General features: G+C 36.6%; 1 protein-coding gene across 1 annotated transcript in view; it reads right to left on the minus strand.

Annotated features, from left to right (window-relative positions):
• RXFP2 (relaxin family peptide receptor 2) overlaps positions 1–9391 on the minus strand; it is a 62397-nt gene extending 53006 nt beyond the window's left edge. Inside the window, exon 1 of the mRNA XM_067713156.1 lies at positions 9255–9391. Coding sequence (XP_067569257.1) covers positions 9255–9297 — 43 coding nt within the window. The 5' untranslated portion in view covers positions 9298–9391. The remainder of the gene's footprint in view (positions 1–9254) is intronic.
• Positions 9392–18668: the final 9277 nt, after the last annotated feature.

Below are 18668 nucleotides of genomic sequence, written 5' to 3' on the forward strand. Positions count from 1 at the left end.
TTTATTGCTAAAAATTTGAGAGAATATATGCACAGAAGAAAAGACAATCCTTTGAAAGGAATACATTTAGCTTTACAAAAAAACGAACTTATTTTTGCTCACGGACTGGTGAAACTTTCATTCCTGACAGCAGTGGCCTGGAACACAGTGTCTGGAACTATGTGTGAGAAAACCAAATCTGGCAATGTTGACCAGAATTCTTCAGGGCAGTTAGCCCTCTGTTCTGTAACTCACAAATATTTTCTCCCAGTTTGTCACTTGTCTTTAACTTTGCTTACAACAGAAGCTCCAGAGAGGAAACGATCTGATCCTGACTTTAAAATAACTATGCAAACTAAAAACAGAAAACATTCTATTTTTAGAATATTCTATATAAAATATTTAAATATTCTATAATAAAACCCCATAGCATATAATATACTTAATGGTAACTTTCTGAAGACATTTAGTTTGAGGTTGGGATCAGGGCATGGATGTCCATCATTACTACATCTTTTCAAGGCTGTCGTGGAGGACTTAGCAAATGTAGGCAAGGCAAGCAAATCAATCATATACAAGTTGCAAGAAATAAAACTGTCATTATTCATGAATGATGTGAGTGTGAACATAAAAAATCCAAAATAATAAATTATTAGTGCTAGAGAGTTTATCAAGGTTTCTGTAAAATCAATTTAATTTCTATATATCATCTACAAACAACTAGAAAGTGAAATGTTTAAAAAATACTTTTACTATAGCATCAACTGTGTCATATTTAGGAATACATCGAACAAAAGCCTACAAGACATTTATGTAAAGTATATAAAATTACTGATAGACATTAAAGACCTAAATAAATGGAGTTAATTCTCTCAAACTGGGAAATTCCCTGGGGGTCCAATGGTAAAGAATCCGCCTTCCAATGCAGGGGATGCGGGTTCGATCCCTGGTCGGGGAACTAAGATCCCACATGCCACCGGGGCAACTAAGCCCGCGTGCCACAACTACTGAGCTCGCGTGCCTCAATGAGACAGCTGTGTGCCGCAAACTACAGAGCCTATGTGCCCTGGAGTCCACGTGCCACGACTAGAGAGAACATCTGCATGCCACAACTAGAGAGAAGCCCAAGCGCCACAACGAAGATCCCATGGGCCGCAACTAAGACCCGACACGGCCAAAAAAATAAAGGAAATAAATAAATAAAAATAAATAAATATTTTTTTTAAAAAACAGCCTTATATATATATAATTGAAAAGCTGACATTAAAAAGAAAAAGACCTAAATAAATGGAGTTAATTCTTTTCTCAAATTGATCTATGGGTTCACAGCAATTCCAATGAGAATCCAGGAGTGTACGTGTATATATATGTACGTGTGCGTAGAAACGGATAAGCTGTTTCTCCAAGGCATATGGTGACGATAAAGGACAGGAAGGAACACAAGGTGAGAGAACTGTTTACCTGTATATCAGGACTTATGATAATGATACAATAATTCAGAAAGTTCAGAAAAATACAGATACACACGGACATTTGCTTTAGGACCAAGTGGCACTGCAGAGCAGTAGTGGGAGTTAGTCACCTCTAAGTAGATTACGGATCTAAAGATTAAAGGTGAAACAATAGAGTTTCTGGAAGATAATATAGGAGAAAAAACTTATCACTTTAGGGTAGGATTTTAAGGGAAATAAACAAAATATGAAAGCATTAATCATAAAAGATAGTTAAATTAGACTATATTAAAATTCAGAACTTCTGTTAACCCAAAAATAAAAATAAAACAAAGTCACCATTAAGAATATGTAGAGGCTGGGCTTCCCTGGTGGCACAGTGGTTGAGAGTCCGCCTGCCGATGCAGGGGACATGGGTTCATGCCCGGGTCTGGGAGGATCCCACATGCCGCGGAGCAGCTGGGCCCGTGAGCCATGGCCGCTGAGCCTGCGCGTCCGGAGCCTGTGCTCCGCAATGGGATAGGCCACAACCGTGAGAGGCCCGTGTACCGCAAAAAAAAAAGAAATGCATGCACATGTACACCAAGAGACTCAGACAGACAGCAATATTCACAGAAACATTACTTATAAGAGCCCCAAACTGGAAACAATACAAACGTCCTTGAAAAAAATAAGGTGGATAAAAATTGTGGTATATTTATCAATGGTATACTATATAATATTGAAAATGAAAAGTCATTCAAAGTGATTTCAGACCAAGCATAGCCAGTGAGCAGTTCTCCTTTACTTCTTTTTTTTTTAACATCTTTATTGGAGTATAATTGCTTTACAATGGTGTGTTAGTTTATGCTTTATGACAAAGTGAATCAGCTATACATATACATATATCCCCATATCTCCTCCCTCTTGAGTCTCCCTCCCACCCTCCCTACCTCACTCCTCTACGTGGACACAAAGCACCGAGCTGATCTCCCTGTGCTATGTGGCTGCTTCCCACTAGCTATCTATTTTACATTTGGTAATGTATATATGTCCATGCCACTCTCTCACTTCGTCCCAGTATACCCTTCCCACTCCCTGTGTCCTCAAGTCCATTCTCTACATCTGCGTCTTTATTCCTGTCCTGCCCCTAGGTTCATCAGAACCTTTTTTTTTTTTTTTTAAGATTCCATATATATGTGTTAGCATACGGTATTTGTTTTTCTCTTTCTGACTTACTTCACTCTATATGACAGACTCTAGGTCCATCCACCTCACTACAAATGACTCAATTTCATTTCTTTTTATGGCTGAGTAATATTCCACTGTATATATGTGCCACATCTTCTTTATCCATTCATCTGTCGATGGACACTTAGGTTGCTTCCGTGTCCTGGCTATTGTAAATAGAGCTGCAATGAACATTGTGGTACATGACTCTTTTTGAATTATGGTCTTCTCAGCATATATACCCAGTAGTGGGATTGCTGGGTCGTATGGTAGTTCTAGTTTTAGTTTTGTAAGGAACCTCCATCCTGTTCGCCATAGTGGCTGTATCAAATTACATTCCCACCAACAGTGCAAGAGGGTTCCCTTTTCTCCACACCCTCTCCAACACTGTTTCTAGACTTTTTGATGACAGCCATTCTGACTGGTGTGAGGTGATACCTCATTGTAGTTTAGATTTGCATTTCTCTAATGATTAGTGATGTTGAGCATCCTTTCATGTGTTTGTTGGCAATCTGTATATCTTCTTTGGAGGAATGTCTATTTAGGTCTTCTGCCCATTTTGGGATTGGGTTGTTTGTTTTTTTGATATTGAGCTGCATGAGCTGCTTGTAAATTTTGGAGATTAATCCTTTGTCAGTTGCTTCATTTGCAAATATTTTCTCCCATTCTGAGGGCTGTATTTTTGTCATTTGTTTTCTTTTGCTGTGAAAAGCTTTGAAGTTTCATTAGGTCCCATTTGTCTATTTTTGTTTTTACTTCCATTCCTCTAGGAGGTGGGTCAGAAAGGATCTTGTTGTGATTTATGTCATAGAGGGTTCTACCTATGTTTTCCTCTAAGAGTTTTATAGTGTCTGGCCTTACATTTAGGTCTTTAATCCATTTTGAGTTTATTTTTGTGTATGGTGTTAGGTACTGTTCTAATTTCATTCTTTTACATGTAGCTGTCCAGTTTTCCCAGCACCACTTACTGAAGAGGTTGTCTTTTCTCCATTGTATATTCTTGCCTCCTTTGTCAAAAACATGATGACCATATGTGCGTGGGTTTATCTCTGGGCTTTCTATTCTGTTCCATTGATTTATATTTCTGTTTTTGTGCCAGTACCATACTGTCTTGATTATGGTAGCTTTGTAATATAGTCTGAAGTCTGGGAGTCTGATTCCTCCAGCTCTGTTTTTCTTTCTCAAGATTGCTTTGGCTATTCAGGGTCTTTTGTGTTTCCATACAAATTGTGAAATTTTTTGTTCTAGTTCTGTGAAAAATGCCAGTGGTAGTTTGATAGGGATTGCATTGAATCTGTAGATTGCTTTGGGTAGTAGTCATTTTCACAATGTTGATTCTTCCAATCCAAGAACATGCTATATCTCTCCATCTGTTTGTAACATCTTTAATTTCTTGTGTACTCAGCAAAACCACTGTGTCGTTGGTTTACTAATTTCTTATTTCTTAAGGAGGGAGTGTTAATTAGCAACAAGACTACTTTATACCTAAACTTGTGTATTAATTATACTTTTTTGAATTTTACTGTCTACTTAGTCAGTATATTGATCATTAGATCAGCTATTCCCTTGCTGAATACTTAATTTGTCCTTATAACCCCCAAAAGTGAGAAAATAAGACTTCTCAGGTAGTATTAACATGTCAAATAATCCAAGTGAATCCAATTAACAATCCTGGTATGCACAAAGAGTATAACAAGGAATTAGCATCCCTTACAGAAAAAAAAGCCTACTCATATTTTGATGTGCTAAGTGCAATTAACAGTGTTTCCAGAGGTGTGACCTATGGGGCAGATTCATCAGACCACCTAGAATGCTTCTTAAATGTACAGAGTCCCACACCGCACCCCAGACTTGTCAGATCTATGGGGGGGCTAGAGTCCTAGAATCTATTCCTTTACCATCATCACAAGTGATTCTTAGCAATTCAGTAATTGCACCTATGTTTGGCTATGGCTGAGAGGTTCTCTGGTATGCTGAAGGTCAAAGGCTTCAGAGGATCAGGGCTGTGACTTGAACACAGGTTGGCTCACCCCTAAATCTAGCATCCTTGCCACTCTGCTGCCTCTCCTATCCTAACCCCTTCATGATTTCAAATCTCTGGTGTGTATGCCCTTTCATGTCCAGTCTCTGATTAAGCAAAATCTGAAGAATTAAAAACTACCTTCTTTTCTGAGCTTTGGGTCAAAGATGATCTATTGTGAGCAAATCCTAAATATGCTTCCCACAACATTTACTTTTCCAAAGATAGAGAAGACTGTTACTATGTTTTTTCACTGAAATATTCAGTTTATTGAAGAGAGAATCTCCACAGAACGTGAACAGAGAAAAAGCTGCTGTTGTGAGAGGAGCTAAGCCCACTTGGTTGACAGGAGCCTAGATTGGATGAGCAGTTAGATCTGGCTCCCATGCCTGTTTGAGAAAGTGGCTGAATGCAGCCTGACCAGCAGAGGCTGGGACCTACATGAAGCTACCTGCTGGGACAGAGTCCCTAACAATGCATGGGGGATGAAATGCCTCTGCTGACCACCTGAGGTTGTGATTTGAATATTGCCCCTTGCCCATGGCCAGTAGGGAAAGCAGTGGTGGTACCTCTGCAAACTGAGCATGAGATTTGGAACTGGATCACCCACAAGGTAAAATCCCTGAGATACTCATAAACTATGGCTCAGAACTGAACACTCCAGTGGACTCTGTTGAGGCAATTCTGAGACCACTCATAGGGAGACATGTGCAGGAGAAAAACCCCTCCAACTTCATGAAAACGTCCAGGCCTCCAAAAAAGAAAGAATTCATACCTGGGGAACTGGGAGATAACATTATCTTCCCCTTATCAAACATATTCTATTAACACAGAACTTCCCTGGGCAAAAAAAAAGTGATATACCACTGATGAGAACAATATTTATTGCAACGTTAGTTTTTTTCTATACACACACAACAACTAGAATTATAGGGATGAAGAATTGATGCATGTGAACAAAGCACTTAAAAATGTTTCCTCTAATTCCACTATGATTTCTTTTTAATTAATTAATTAATTTTTGGCTGCGTTGGATCTTCATTGCTGTGCATGTGCTTTTTCTAGTTGTGGCGAGGAGGGGCCACCCCTCGTTGCAGTGCACGGGCTTCTTATTGCAGTGGCTTCTCCTGTTGCGGAGCATGGGCTCTAGGTGCACAGGCTTCATTAGTTGTGGTGCGTGGGCTCAGTACCTGTGGCACACGGGCTCTAGAGCGTAGGCTCAGGACTTGTGCCGCACGGGCTTAGTTGCTCCGTGGCATGTGGGCTCTTCCCCGAACAGGGCTCGCACCCGTGTCCTCCGCACTGGCAGGCGGACTCTCAACCACTGCGCCACCAGGGACGCCCTCCACTATGATTTCTTATATAAACCAAGCACATTCATTTTGCCAGATGAATGGTAAGTGACATTTTTACCAAACGAGGAAACCAAGCTGTTTTGGTTCTCAAACATACATATACTCCTAAAAAGTCTGTGCACTTATCATCATATAACTATGTACACAAAAACTATTCTTAGTTGATTGAATTTTATTCAAGCCACAACTTCTTAGGACGAATGTGCCATTTTTCAACGTCAGCTTATTTGAAGCAACATCCCCATTTTCGTCTTTAAAATTCAGGTGACAGCCAATTTTGTCACTTCAAGTGAGAGTCCTTAAAAATCTTTTATTGCATCTGGTCACATTCATTCACAGTAAGATGAACAAATGAATAAACATCTGTTGTGAGATGTATTTAGTTAGTGCCTTTAGAGATAACTTATCTCAAATGGCCTTAACTTCTGGGTTTCTGATATTTTTCCTCTGCCCTCACAGCAGGCTCCATTCAGCCCTGAAGCAGGTGAGTTTCTTTTTCATTAGTGGTGCTGCTTTGGCCTCTCAGTATGACTGTCCTGCAATATAATTGATTTTCACAGCTATCGGCAGCATGGATATAATTGTGTGAAATTAAAATTTAGTTCAAAAACGTTTTCTTAAGTCACAGCATCCAAGTCGAACGGACATTACTGAGAAAGGACCAAGACGAGATTTGAACTAGTCCATTAGGGGGCAGTCAAATACTGTTCACGTCCAAATGCTGCTCCAGCCCTGCTTTTGATGACTACCTTTTTCAAGGTTAGCAAATTATTTGAATAAGTAGCAACTGGTAGTTATCCAGTAGCATTCTCAATACTTCATGCTTTCAGTTTCCCATATAAGCCCATGTTTTTTGGTTTGCAATACTGTTCATAATTAGTCCATAAAAAACTTTTTTTTGGAGGGAGTTTGAAGCTGGTTAACAAGGATACCCAGTGAATAAATGGATGATAAAATACATGAAAAAAGTGATAATAAGACATGTTATCTTTACTTATCAATTAATATCTGTAGCTTAAGATGGTTGTAACATTTATTCATTAGGCATGCAAGGGTGATCATGGCCAGAAGAGAAAAGACAATCATATAATTGTTAACTTTTCCCTTTGTTTAGATCTGGTCTAAGAATCTATCACAAATATTCATTTAAATTTAAAAAGCAATTTTTACTCTTACATAATTCTAAATGACTTTTCTTTGTTTACGATAAAGAGCCTTACTGCTTTAACTGTATAATTTTAACTGCTTTAACTAATTTAACTCTAATTTTATTGTGAAAAAGAAAAAAATTTTGTTAATATATATAGCAAATTATTATTTTTATAAGTAGGAATAAGATACCAAAGCATTGGTTAACATATCTAACTTTGAAAATAAATGATTTTAAATATAAATTATCAATTGAAAATAATATAAAATTAGAAAGTAAAAATTTCCAGGGAATTACAATCAAATATCAGATTGATACTATGGATTTTAAATATGACATTTACTTAGAAATAAAAAAAATCATGTTTAAAATTTCTTTCCTTCTTTTTTTTTTTTTATTTTATTTTTTTGCCGTACGCAGGTCTCTCACTCTTGTGGCCTCTCCCGTTGCGGCGCACAGGCTCCGGACACGCAGGCTCAGCGGCCATGGCTCAGCCATGGCTCACGGGCCCAGCCGCTCCGCGGCATGTGGGATCTTCCCAGACCGAGGCAGGAACCCGTGTCCCCTACATCGGCAGGCAGACTCTCAACCACTGCGCCACCAGGGAAACCCTCTTTTCTTCTTTTTTTTAAAGAACACCATTACTTTGTGGTAAATCTTGAAACATTATTTTAGTAATAGATATTTTTCTTCTCATAAAGATTTTGTTTTTCTAAGGCAAATCAATTAGATGCATTACCATAAGCAAAAGTAGTTAAAACTGGTTAACTATAGTTACAGTCTTGTACATTAAAGAATTTTTTAAGGGCATAGATAACCTCTATGAAATGTGTTGAATCCAAGAACCTATTTTGTAACTGTCTATCTTTAAAAATCATAAAGAAATGAATATTATAAATGTGCATAGGGCATTAACTTCTGAGGGAAGAAGACCTTATATCAAGAGTAGACTGCTTTCTACAACTGTATTACCTGCAAAATGAGTTCATAGATTGTTTCTCCTTAGATAATACTTAAGTTTTCATGTAAGAAAGATTAAAATATAAGACAAAAATCATGTTACATGTATTAAAATATTTTAAAATAATTTGCAACAAAGTTTTAGTATTTCAAATTCAAACAAATTTAAATATTAAAAAATCTTTTATCTGTTAGAAGTTCTTAAATCACTGCTCATAAATACTGCATTTTATTTCAATATTTAAAATATTCAGTTGACTTCATTTAATAAAATTAAACATTTTAAAAACCTAAAACGAATTTCTCAGAAAAGAAAAATAATTTTGAATTCTAACTTTAGTCTCAGAGGTTTATCAAAAGTCTTTAAGCAAGACTATGAACTTAAATACATTTTAAAATAATAATAATAAACCCAACATGCCTTGGGTATGATGAATAGATTATTTACAAGTGGACATGCTCATAACAAAACAAGTCTATATTTTTCTTTAAAACCAGGGGAAGATTAAATTTTATTTTATTTTTTCAGCTTTACAATAAAAATACTGCCAACTTGAAAATGAGCATTTTGGCTAAAATGAAAAGTTTAAAAATAAAAAACAGAAAATAGAATTATCTGAATAGGTAACTTTTGTCCATTTTTAATTATTTTATTTTACATAGGTTTGCTCTTAAGGAGAGATACTGATTTTTAGATTTGCCTTCGGCTTTGCAGGTCCCAGTTTAACTATGTTAACAACGAAACATAGCAACTAACAATTATATAAAATTTATGAACAGATTTCAACAGGTTGAAATTTCATAAGGCAAAATTTTAAGTTATTAATTGTCATACATTTTCTCAAATACTAAAAAAAATTTCTCCATTATAACTGATTTCTTCAACATTGTTTTTTAAAGCTATCTTATTACAATTTTAACAACATTTAAAGGCAAGTTTCCATGAAAAATTTGTTGCATCTAGAAATTGCTAGGATGGGACTATAGGCAACTAGTGATAATGACAATGCAAACTGGATGTCTGTTTATCAAACACTGCAATGAGTGTATTAAAAATATGATAGAACCAAGTAGAAGTATTCTGTTCTTTTGGAATTGCACTCATTCAAGCAAGAAAGCAGTAGCCTTACCTTTGACATCCATCAGAATGATGAAATGAAGTAGAAGGAACATTGCAATCAATCTGCGGCTGAAGAGACGCTTAATACCAGAAAAATAACAACGAGTTCACAGCAATTGAGTTGTTAGATGTATGCTCCTTAACCTCAGAAGGAGTTCTGATATAGTAACTTCAGTGCCTCCCCTGTGTCTGAGCATGCTCAACAGCTAGAACTTTACTGGCACGAGAGGAGACGGTCTTTGTCACTATGCAGCCTATCTTTTTCATTCTTTCTTTTTTGGTTTCATTTTATTTTAAATCTATAGTTGTATTCTGGGTCATTAATTTATTATAGTATGCACAGAGAGACATATATAAGACTCTGGTATTATTAGATAAGAAACATTTTTTAAAATCACTCTAAAAATATGTTCCCCTTAGAGCATGTAGTACAATTTGCTCTTAATTTAAATCCAAACATATACAGAAATTCTCAAATAGAAAGGGATATAGATTTACACTGAAAAGGTGACGAAACTTTTTGCAAGCGTATTTTTCATGCAATAAAAAAGTGACAAAAAAACTACTCACTGGCAAATACGTGAAGAACTCCTACTTCCATTCAAATGCACTTAAATGCTTTCAAATGACATACAGAAAGTAATAACTAAAATATACGGCCCTGTGTTTAATAGTTACTTATTGTAAGACATTCACACAATTTTTTTTTTTTTTTTTTTGTGGTACGCAAGCCTCTCACTGTTGTGGCCTCTCCCGTTGCGGAGCACAGGCTCCGGACGCACAGGCTCAGCGGCCATGGCTCATGGGCCCAGCTGCTCAGCGGCATGTGGGATCTTCCTGGACCGGGGCACGAACCCATGTCCCCTGCATCGGCAGGTGGACTCTCAACCACTGCGCCACCAGGGAAGCCCTCACACAATATTTTAAACTTCATTTACTTCCTCTATAATCATATTCTTTTTTTAAAATGGATAATTTTATTCTTGCTTTCAATCCCATGTTGCATACCTATTAGAAAATATTAATTATAATTCAGTTCTTACATCCTGAAAGCAGCTTTTAAAACAGCATAGTTAGTGCAAGTTAAAGTATAGAAAGGGACTTTGGTTGTAGGATTCAGTTGATCCTAGTGTAATGATAAAGAGTCTACAAAAGGACATTGTAGAATTTTGTTGTCTATGAAATTCTGAGAAATGTCTATGTAGACATATGAAACATTTTGTAGTTCTGATTTGGACATAGGATTTTGTAAGGGAATGATACAGGTTCTCTTATATGTTGTTATTAATCATAGCAACACTGAAACAGCACTGAAAAACTATCCTGTGACAAATGGCTATTGTCATCACAAATCATAAGAGATGGGGTTTTCATTGCTCTTTCTTTCATTCCAGCCTTTGATAGAATAAAGATTCAAAGGGAATTTCAAATAGAAAATATTTTATTTATCACATAATGTAGTTAGTTCTTTTCTCTTTTAAGAAGTGAGCTAAATTCCCTAAGACTTTTTCCAGATACATTTAGATGTGTTCTCATCTTATTTTTCAAACCAAAAGAGAACGCAACAAAGAAAATAAAGGAAAAACAATGAAAAGAAGTATTTCAAGGTTTTTTCTTATATTTCAAGCACCTTTTTTTCTTCATTAACCTCGAGGTCTTTTTGGATAAAATTTGCCTTAGTTCATGTAAAAAAAATTCAGAGCGATCAGTTTTTCTTACATTTTGTGTTCTACTAACAAGATGATGGGTGCTAGTTTCTGGTACTGAAACTTTAAGCATGAATTTTTAAGTGCAATTAAATACCATGAATTGCCCATCACAAGTTTATTTGAAGTTTAAATATATACTCCATGAAAACACAATTTTTGGAGAAAGAAGAAATGTCAAGATTTCAAAGAACTTAATTTCGATTTCTTCGTGAATATTAAGCCTTAGAAATAGATTTAAATTGTTAAAAAGTTGAATCACCATCCCTTTGTGTTAAGCTTTTCAAAGTTAATCTTTGAAATATTAACATAAAAAATTCAGAACTCCATAATTATAAATAATAGTTAAGAACATGTTAGGCTCATTCATTACTGGTTTCTAAAGACGGAGAGTGCAAGTACTGAAACGTGTTTCATTTAATACGTTTTAACTTTGATTTACTTAGTATGAGTATCCAGCATTTGAACTGAAGCCCAAATGGTTAAAAGGTACACAAGGATATAATATATGTGTTTAAATAAGGGTGAATGGATTTACTCTTTCCTTGGAGACACAGTTGGTAAGGAAGCTCCAGAGAGGGCTTCATGCAGAGCTGAGAGGAAGACTTGTACAAACTGATTCATCCCTGGATATTAACTTCAAATTTGCACAAGTGTATTTTATTGATCCTTGCCTGAATCAGTTTATTCCTTCATTCCAATCTCCTGTGGGTAGCACTCATATTTTTGGCAATAACAGTATAAAAGCTCATATTAATATAGTATTTAATAAATAGCATAATTCAATAGAATTCTCGCTAATTCAAGGGAATTTATTTACTGAAATGACTAATTACCTAGTTTAATAGTGGGGGGGCGGGGTTGGCAGAGAGGTAGGGGCATTTTCTTAGCCTCTACTGTAACTTTTATTCACATCTTAGAAGCCATTGTTACATATAAAGTTCTGAAATCCAGAACATAATTTAAATATGGTCAGAAAACCCTGATATTAACTCACTTTCAGAAGTGTGTGATTGTTTTTCATATAAGCTATAAGTTACTATCTTGCTAAATCAATATTTTCAATCAAGATATTTGGTAAACACTCACACTGTATAGGCTTGTTAAATGCCTCTTATTTCCACAGTCTCTAGTCTTTCATTCACAAAACCTATGCATTAGCTGTTTAGTATCACTTTCTGTTTTGAGGGAAAGGACATACGATAGTCAATGAAGGAATTATATTAATAGATAAGATTTTCTCCAAAAAGATAAATTATAGAATAATAAATATAAGAATCCCACGCTCATGATATTAGGCCAACAATGGCAATGTTCACTTGAATAGCCTCCATATATGAAGCTATAGTAAAACCTTAGATATTCAGCTATACCAGCTAAGTATTTGTGATTATGTTAACCTTTCTTCATGAGATTATATCATTAACTCGTCATTCAGTAAGACTGATATTTTGAGTAACCTTTTCAGCAATGGTAGCAGACTTATTTGCACTCTGTAGACAGAGCAAACCTAACTGAATCACATAATCTCATTAGCATAGAGTGCAGTCAATTAAGCAAACCAGTCCTGATATAGGGTCCATTTTGAGAGGGGAAGTGTCAGTTAGGTGTTCTAACTCTGATATTTTACATTTAAAATAATTTAAGTCATGCTCCATTTATCTGGGAATTTCAACTCTTGGCAAGCTCAGTGATTAGGAGCATAGCTACAAACACAGAGTAAAAAATATCACCAAGACATCCACTCCTGGAAGGATGGTAGATTAGATACTCTGAAAAAGCCTTCTTGCTTGAAAATAATAGCTCCTGCATAAAACAATTTTCACTGCATTTCTGGAGTGTTAAAAATGAGAAGAATTAAGTCTAAAGGAAAAGCGCAAGACAAAACAAAAACAAAATGCTGAAACGGCAATGCAGAACAGTAAACAAGTAAACAGTAAACAAACATAAAAGGCAAGACGTGCCTGCAAACAAATGCGGATATCAACTTTTAGACCAACTTTCAGACAAAGCCTGTGTCAGTGGCAAGGTCTCAGGGCTCAGCCTCTGCCTCCCCAGAGGATTAAGCTGAGCAATGTCAAAGAGGCACCCTGTAGCACCGTGAAATAGAAACACAAACTCTGTAGAAAACATCCTTAATTTAGTTCCTTAGGGTTTACCCAGATTAACATCAACCAAATATAGGCTCATTATCAAAGATCAACCAAGCACACCTGGGTGACACTTAGCAGAAATAAAAGCAATGGATTTAGAACCCCAAGAACTTCAAATATTGACATTATCAGTTATGGAATATAAAATGTTTACAGGAAGAAATACATGGAATCACAAAAATGAGTAAGAAATCATTCAAAAGAACCAAAGAGAATTTTCAGACACGAACAACATATTTGTGGAACTTAAGAACTCAATGGATGGGTAAAAGTAGTCATTAAGACATAGTTGAGAAAAAAAGTTGTAGACTGGAATAAAGAGGTAAAGAAATTATCCAGAATGTAGTACAGATAAACAGGGAATGAACAAAATTAAAGAAGTTAAGAGTTAGGAGGAAAGAGTGAAAAGTTTCAACATACAGCTAATTAGAGTCCCAGAAGGAGTGAATTGTGAGAATATCTGGGGGAGATCATGACTAAGAATTTTCTAGAAATGATAAAATATAAAATTTACAGATATAGGAAGAACAATTTCTAGTAGGCAGTGCAAATGAAAATAAATCCACATCTGGACATTTGGAGTTGAAATTGGGCAATATCAAATACACAGAGAAGGCTTTAAAGGAAAGCAGAGAGAAAAAACAGGTGAGCTACAAAGGGAAAATTAGAATACTAGCAGACTTCTCAGCAACAATGAGGGAAGCCAGCATAGGTGCAATAGCATTTAAATTCTGAGAGAAAATGACTGGCAGCTAAAAACCATGTTCCTAGGAAAACTATATTTTAAAGGGAGCAAAAGATATATTAAAAAGTTAAGTAAGAACTCAAATGAAGGATACAGATAAGAAGTTAAATGGCCTTTCAGGGAAGGGAACAATCTGTTTGAGATGCAAAGACCATTAGATGAAACCTGTGCTCTGCACATCTTGAATATAACGGATTGAGAGACTAAGAAGTCATGTCAGCTATTCTACAGAGGTATTAAGATACTCTCAAGTCAGGCTGATGGCAGAAGGAAGTAAAGCAGATTCTTGTACCTGAGTGAGACTGAGAGAATACAAACAGCCCACACAAACAGCCCACACATACAGGGCCAGACCAAAAAGAGGACAGTTACTCAAAAAGCATATGAGAGATATCGTGGTACATTAGATTAGCATTCCCGATTATTCCACTTTCTGTAAAAGGATTATGCGCTCCCACTTTTTGCCACGTGACTTGGCAGTACCTCTTATAGGTAGTGTATATTTCTCTGCTGCATTGCCTTTTGCCTTTGTCGTGAGACTGATTTTGACCAATGAAATGTGACTAGATGTAGCACGTGCCACGTTCCAGTAGAGGCTTTAAACCTGCTTGTGTGGTGCGGCTGGGTTCCCCCCGCACTCCCTGGCCAGAACGAGAGTCACGTGCAGCATGCTTGAACCTGAGTCCAGCCAAGCCCAGAAGAGCCACAGATGACCCGCAGGCCCGTGACCAAGGCATACATGTTTACTGTTGTAAGCCACTGAGACTTCTATCTTATTGCTGCTGTTTTGGTTGCCACAACAAACCCTAACTCAGACAGATGGATCTGGAAGTCATTGGTCCTGATCTTAGTTTTTCAGGACAAAAACTGAGGATATTGGGTTAGCAGCATGTGCTACATATATGGAATAAATTAGTGTACAAATTCTGTTTTTATTTGAAGAAATTTTCTTCTTTTGGAATGTCTTTTACATTATATATTATTCCCAAGTTTCTTAGAGTAAATTATTCAGGTATTACTTGCAGAGGTGACATTCCCTTCATTATTCACAAAATCATTCCTAAAGTTACTAAGTTCTTTTGTTTTTCTGAAATTCTGTATAATATGACTGAGCTTAAATAAACAAATAGGTGCTATTTTCTAGTGCATCTGTACCGTGGTCTCTAATTGCCTTCATTTTAAAGCTTCAGGTAACAAAATAAATTAGAACACTATTTGGTGAATGTTTTAATTTTCAGGTCTGTGTACTGAGTTTACCCTGAATGAACGTAACTTTATTTATAAAATACAATCATGTATATTGCTGAGTAATGATCTTGGATGTAAAGTGAAAAGCCACATATCATTTTTATCTAAATTCTTCTCGCATTCATTATGCCAGCCCTTCGTTTTATAGGATCATAGAAACACAAACCTGGCAGAGCCTACCAATGCCCTCAAATCAGCCCGAATGTTCGTGACGGCCATTATTCTCATCCTGTTCTCTTATTTTGCCTTTTGCTTGAGTATGAACACTGATCTGTGCACTGCTTCTTCATTCTATAATTTTACATTCTGACAGCTGGATGCAGTATCCAGATAAGTGCCCCAATTGTTGGCCTCAGATGGGAGAGTGAGCGGAAGACCCTAAATAAGTAATAAACCGGTTAATTTCTGGATAGCAGAGTTAACACTGTTCATCTTTGAGCACCTCTTTGTTAACTCATGATGGATATTTTCATTTCATTTGTGGACTTATTCATTCAACAAACCTTTACTGAGTTTACTTATGTTGGAGCTGAAAAGTGGGAGGGGTGTGGCCTTACAGAGGGTGGACTGAACGGGGCTGTGGGAGGATGCCCAATGCTTTCGTGGAACAGGGACAAGCTTAGGAAGTGCTTTTTAAGCCATGGGAAGAAACGTAGACTTTATGTGGCAGGAAAGGGAGAGTTGTTGAGAAGCTTTAACCAAATAGAAGGGGGAGCGGGCTGGCCACTGTGTGGAGGGTATGCTGGAGAGGACACAGTCTGGAAGCAGGAGGGCCCATTAGATCCACTGCAGTAGCCCAGGAAGGCACGGACCAAGACAGAAGGAACAGAGAAGAGGGAACAAATCTAAGATATACTTAGGAGGTAAAATTGAAGGGATATGGTGAGCAATGGAAGGAAGGGAGAGAACGATGCCTCAGGTGATTCTCACATCTCTACACTGAGCCACTGGGTAACAGACCCAGGAGGAGGAGTGTTTTATCAGAGACAATGTTGACTGAATATTTCCACGTGCTGAACCTGAGGGTCCTGAGGCACATCCAGATAGCAATGTCTAGCCAACAGTTGGAAACAGAAGTTAGAATTCAGGAAAGAGGTAAGGTGTGGGAAACAAGGAGTTTCGTTCATAGAATAACTACCTAAAATACTTTAAAACAAAGAGATTGAAAAGCTACAATTAAAATTTTTAATCATATAGTTGCTATACATATATATAAGAAGATATTCATTAGAAGCTTTACTTAAAAGTCATTAAAATTCTAAGGCACTAGAGCTACACACAGCTAATTTCAGATTACCATCTAATGAACATTCATTATAGGACTAGTATACCTGGTTTCCATTTGGGTAAACCAAAGTAAAAGATCTACGGAAAAAAAAATGACAATATCACAGGGAGTAGGTGACGTAATTATATGTACACATGGATATTCCAAGCACATATGCAGAAAATAGTTAGATCCTGTCAATACAATGGTGCTGGATTTTAGAATGCACACTTAAGGCACATAAAACTGACGAATAGGAGTAAACACTAAACTTCGTGAAAATATCGAAAAGTTTTATGTTGTGGGATCTGATACAGCAGCTAACTTCAGAATCAAGTTGATGAATCCAAATAAGTAGGGCCAAGCACAGGGCTAGATAAAGGTTAAAATCCTCTATTAAATCACAGAGCTGTCCCTGAGGCAGATGCATGTAAGGATGACTTCTCTAGGTATTTTAGGAGTCCCCTGAGCTCCGATAAGAACCAAGGGAGCGCAAAGAGACTCTGGAAGGCAGCCTGGATAGGAGCTGAGGTGAGAGAGAGAGAAAGAGAAATGATTTCACTGGCTAGTGCCAATAGTGGCCTAAAGTTCTTATGTGAGTCAGGCAGCATAGCAGGCTGCCTAGAATCAATACTTTCTTCCTGTCCACATGCCTCTGTAGGCTTAAGACATCTCCCATTCTTTTAGTCATATTTAACATATATATGTGTGTGTGTATACACACACAGACACACATATGACATAGGAAGATGGTAGAGGGAGGGGATGCTTCATCAGAGTACAGTATTTGAAAAGCAAACAGGCCAAGAGGAAGGAAGTAGTAGAACAATTGATAACAAGAACTTATGAACTGAACATGTACACTGGAGAACAATGAAGAAGAATAGGCTAAAATAAAGAGATGTTTCCAAATGTCATAGCCATACTTAAGAGTAAGCCCATGGAAGAAAAGGGAAAATCCAGAATTGTATACTTATATACATTTTTTTCTTTTCTGCTCCGGAAAGCTCAGAGAGTGAAAAAGCTCCCAAAAATATGTTAATAATAATTACAGTTTTTGTTCATCTCACATCTGGTAGTGTTATTTTTCTATTCGAGACAGTTAATAACCAGTTATTCTGGAAGTCACACAACCATACCAGGCAGGATCATATACAGACAACTGCTAACAGAACAACAATCCAAGGCTCAGCAATAAACAGCAGTTTTCCCAGCAGTGGCCTGGATGCTGATTTTTGAGGAAGGCCAAAGCTTACATCATCACAGACTACTATGACATTTACATGAACTGGTGCTCAAGAAATATTTAGCTCTCCTATAAAATTTCCCCAAAAAACTCCTATAAAATTTTCCAAAGAATTTTGACTTTCTTATAGCAGAGTTCTTTTGTCATTTCCTTATCTTTATGTTGTTCAATTTTTACCTTCAGTTTTTTGCTGTTGAAGTTTTTCAGAAAAAAATCTGAAACTCAAATTATAATTCTGTAACTATTACCAAATGTAGCAATGAAGTCGCCAGTGGATATAACAGATACATACAGGAAATCCCTAAAAAATTAAAACAGAATATGCAACTGTGTTTCTTATAAAATGGAGATATTTGATTTCTAAGACTTTCCCAGGACAGACCTCTGGGTCCTAAATGAGCTCATGGTCTGAACAGAGCACTCTGTAAAACACTATCTTCCCAGGGGAAAATCACTTCTAACTCATTCTTCTATTATACGCAATGTAAACCAAAATGTTGTGTACAATAACAGGTATATATTTATATATTTTAACTTTACTGAGTTGTAGATTATATACAATAAAAATTTTAAAAAATATAGCCTATATACCAATTTTGTGTATGTATTTATATAAATTTTAACTCTTACATTTAAGTTTAAAAGACCAGAAAATTGTTACAGTCTAGGATTATGGAGATGCACTGAATATGCTGGATGGTAAATATTATAGAGGGCTTTAATTTTTTTGGCATGAAGGCTTTGGGCTTGATGCAGCAGGTGACAAGAAGCTGTTTGTGGCCACTGAGCAGGAGAAGCGTGTGTGGGAAGTTATGTTTTGGGGAGACAGGTCAAGCAGTGGTGTGAACGATGGAACAGGGTTAAGAGGGAGAGACCAGAAAATAGGAGAGCAATTTGGAAAAAAGATAAAATTCGATCTGTATCTCACATTGAACATCAGAATTAACTCCAAATGGATTAGAGCTCAAAAGGTTAAAGATGAAAGCACACAAGCACTAGAAGACAACATGAATTCTTCTTTAAGGTATAAGGAAAGACTTTCTAACTATGAATCAAAAT

The sequence above is a fragment of the Pseudorca crassidens genome, chromosome 18, assembly GCF_039906515.1.
Source record: "Pseudorca crassidens isolate mPseCra1 chromosome 18, mPseCra1.hap1, whole genome shotgun sequence".
Classification (NCBI taxonomy): Eukaryota; Metazoa; Chordata; class Mammalia; order Artiodactyla; family Delphinidae; genus Pseudorca; species Pseudorca crassidens.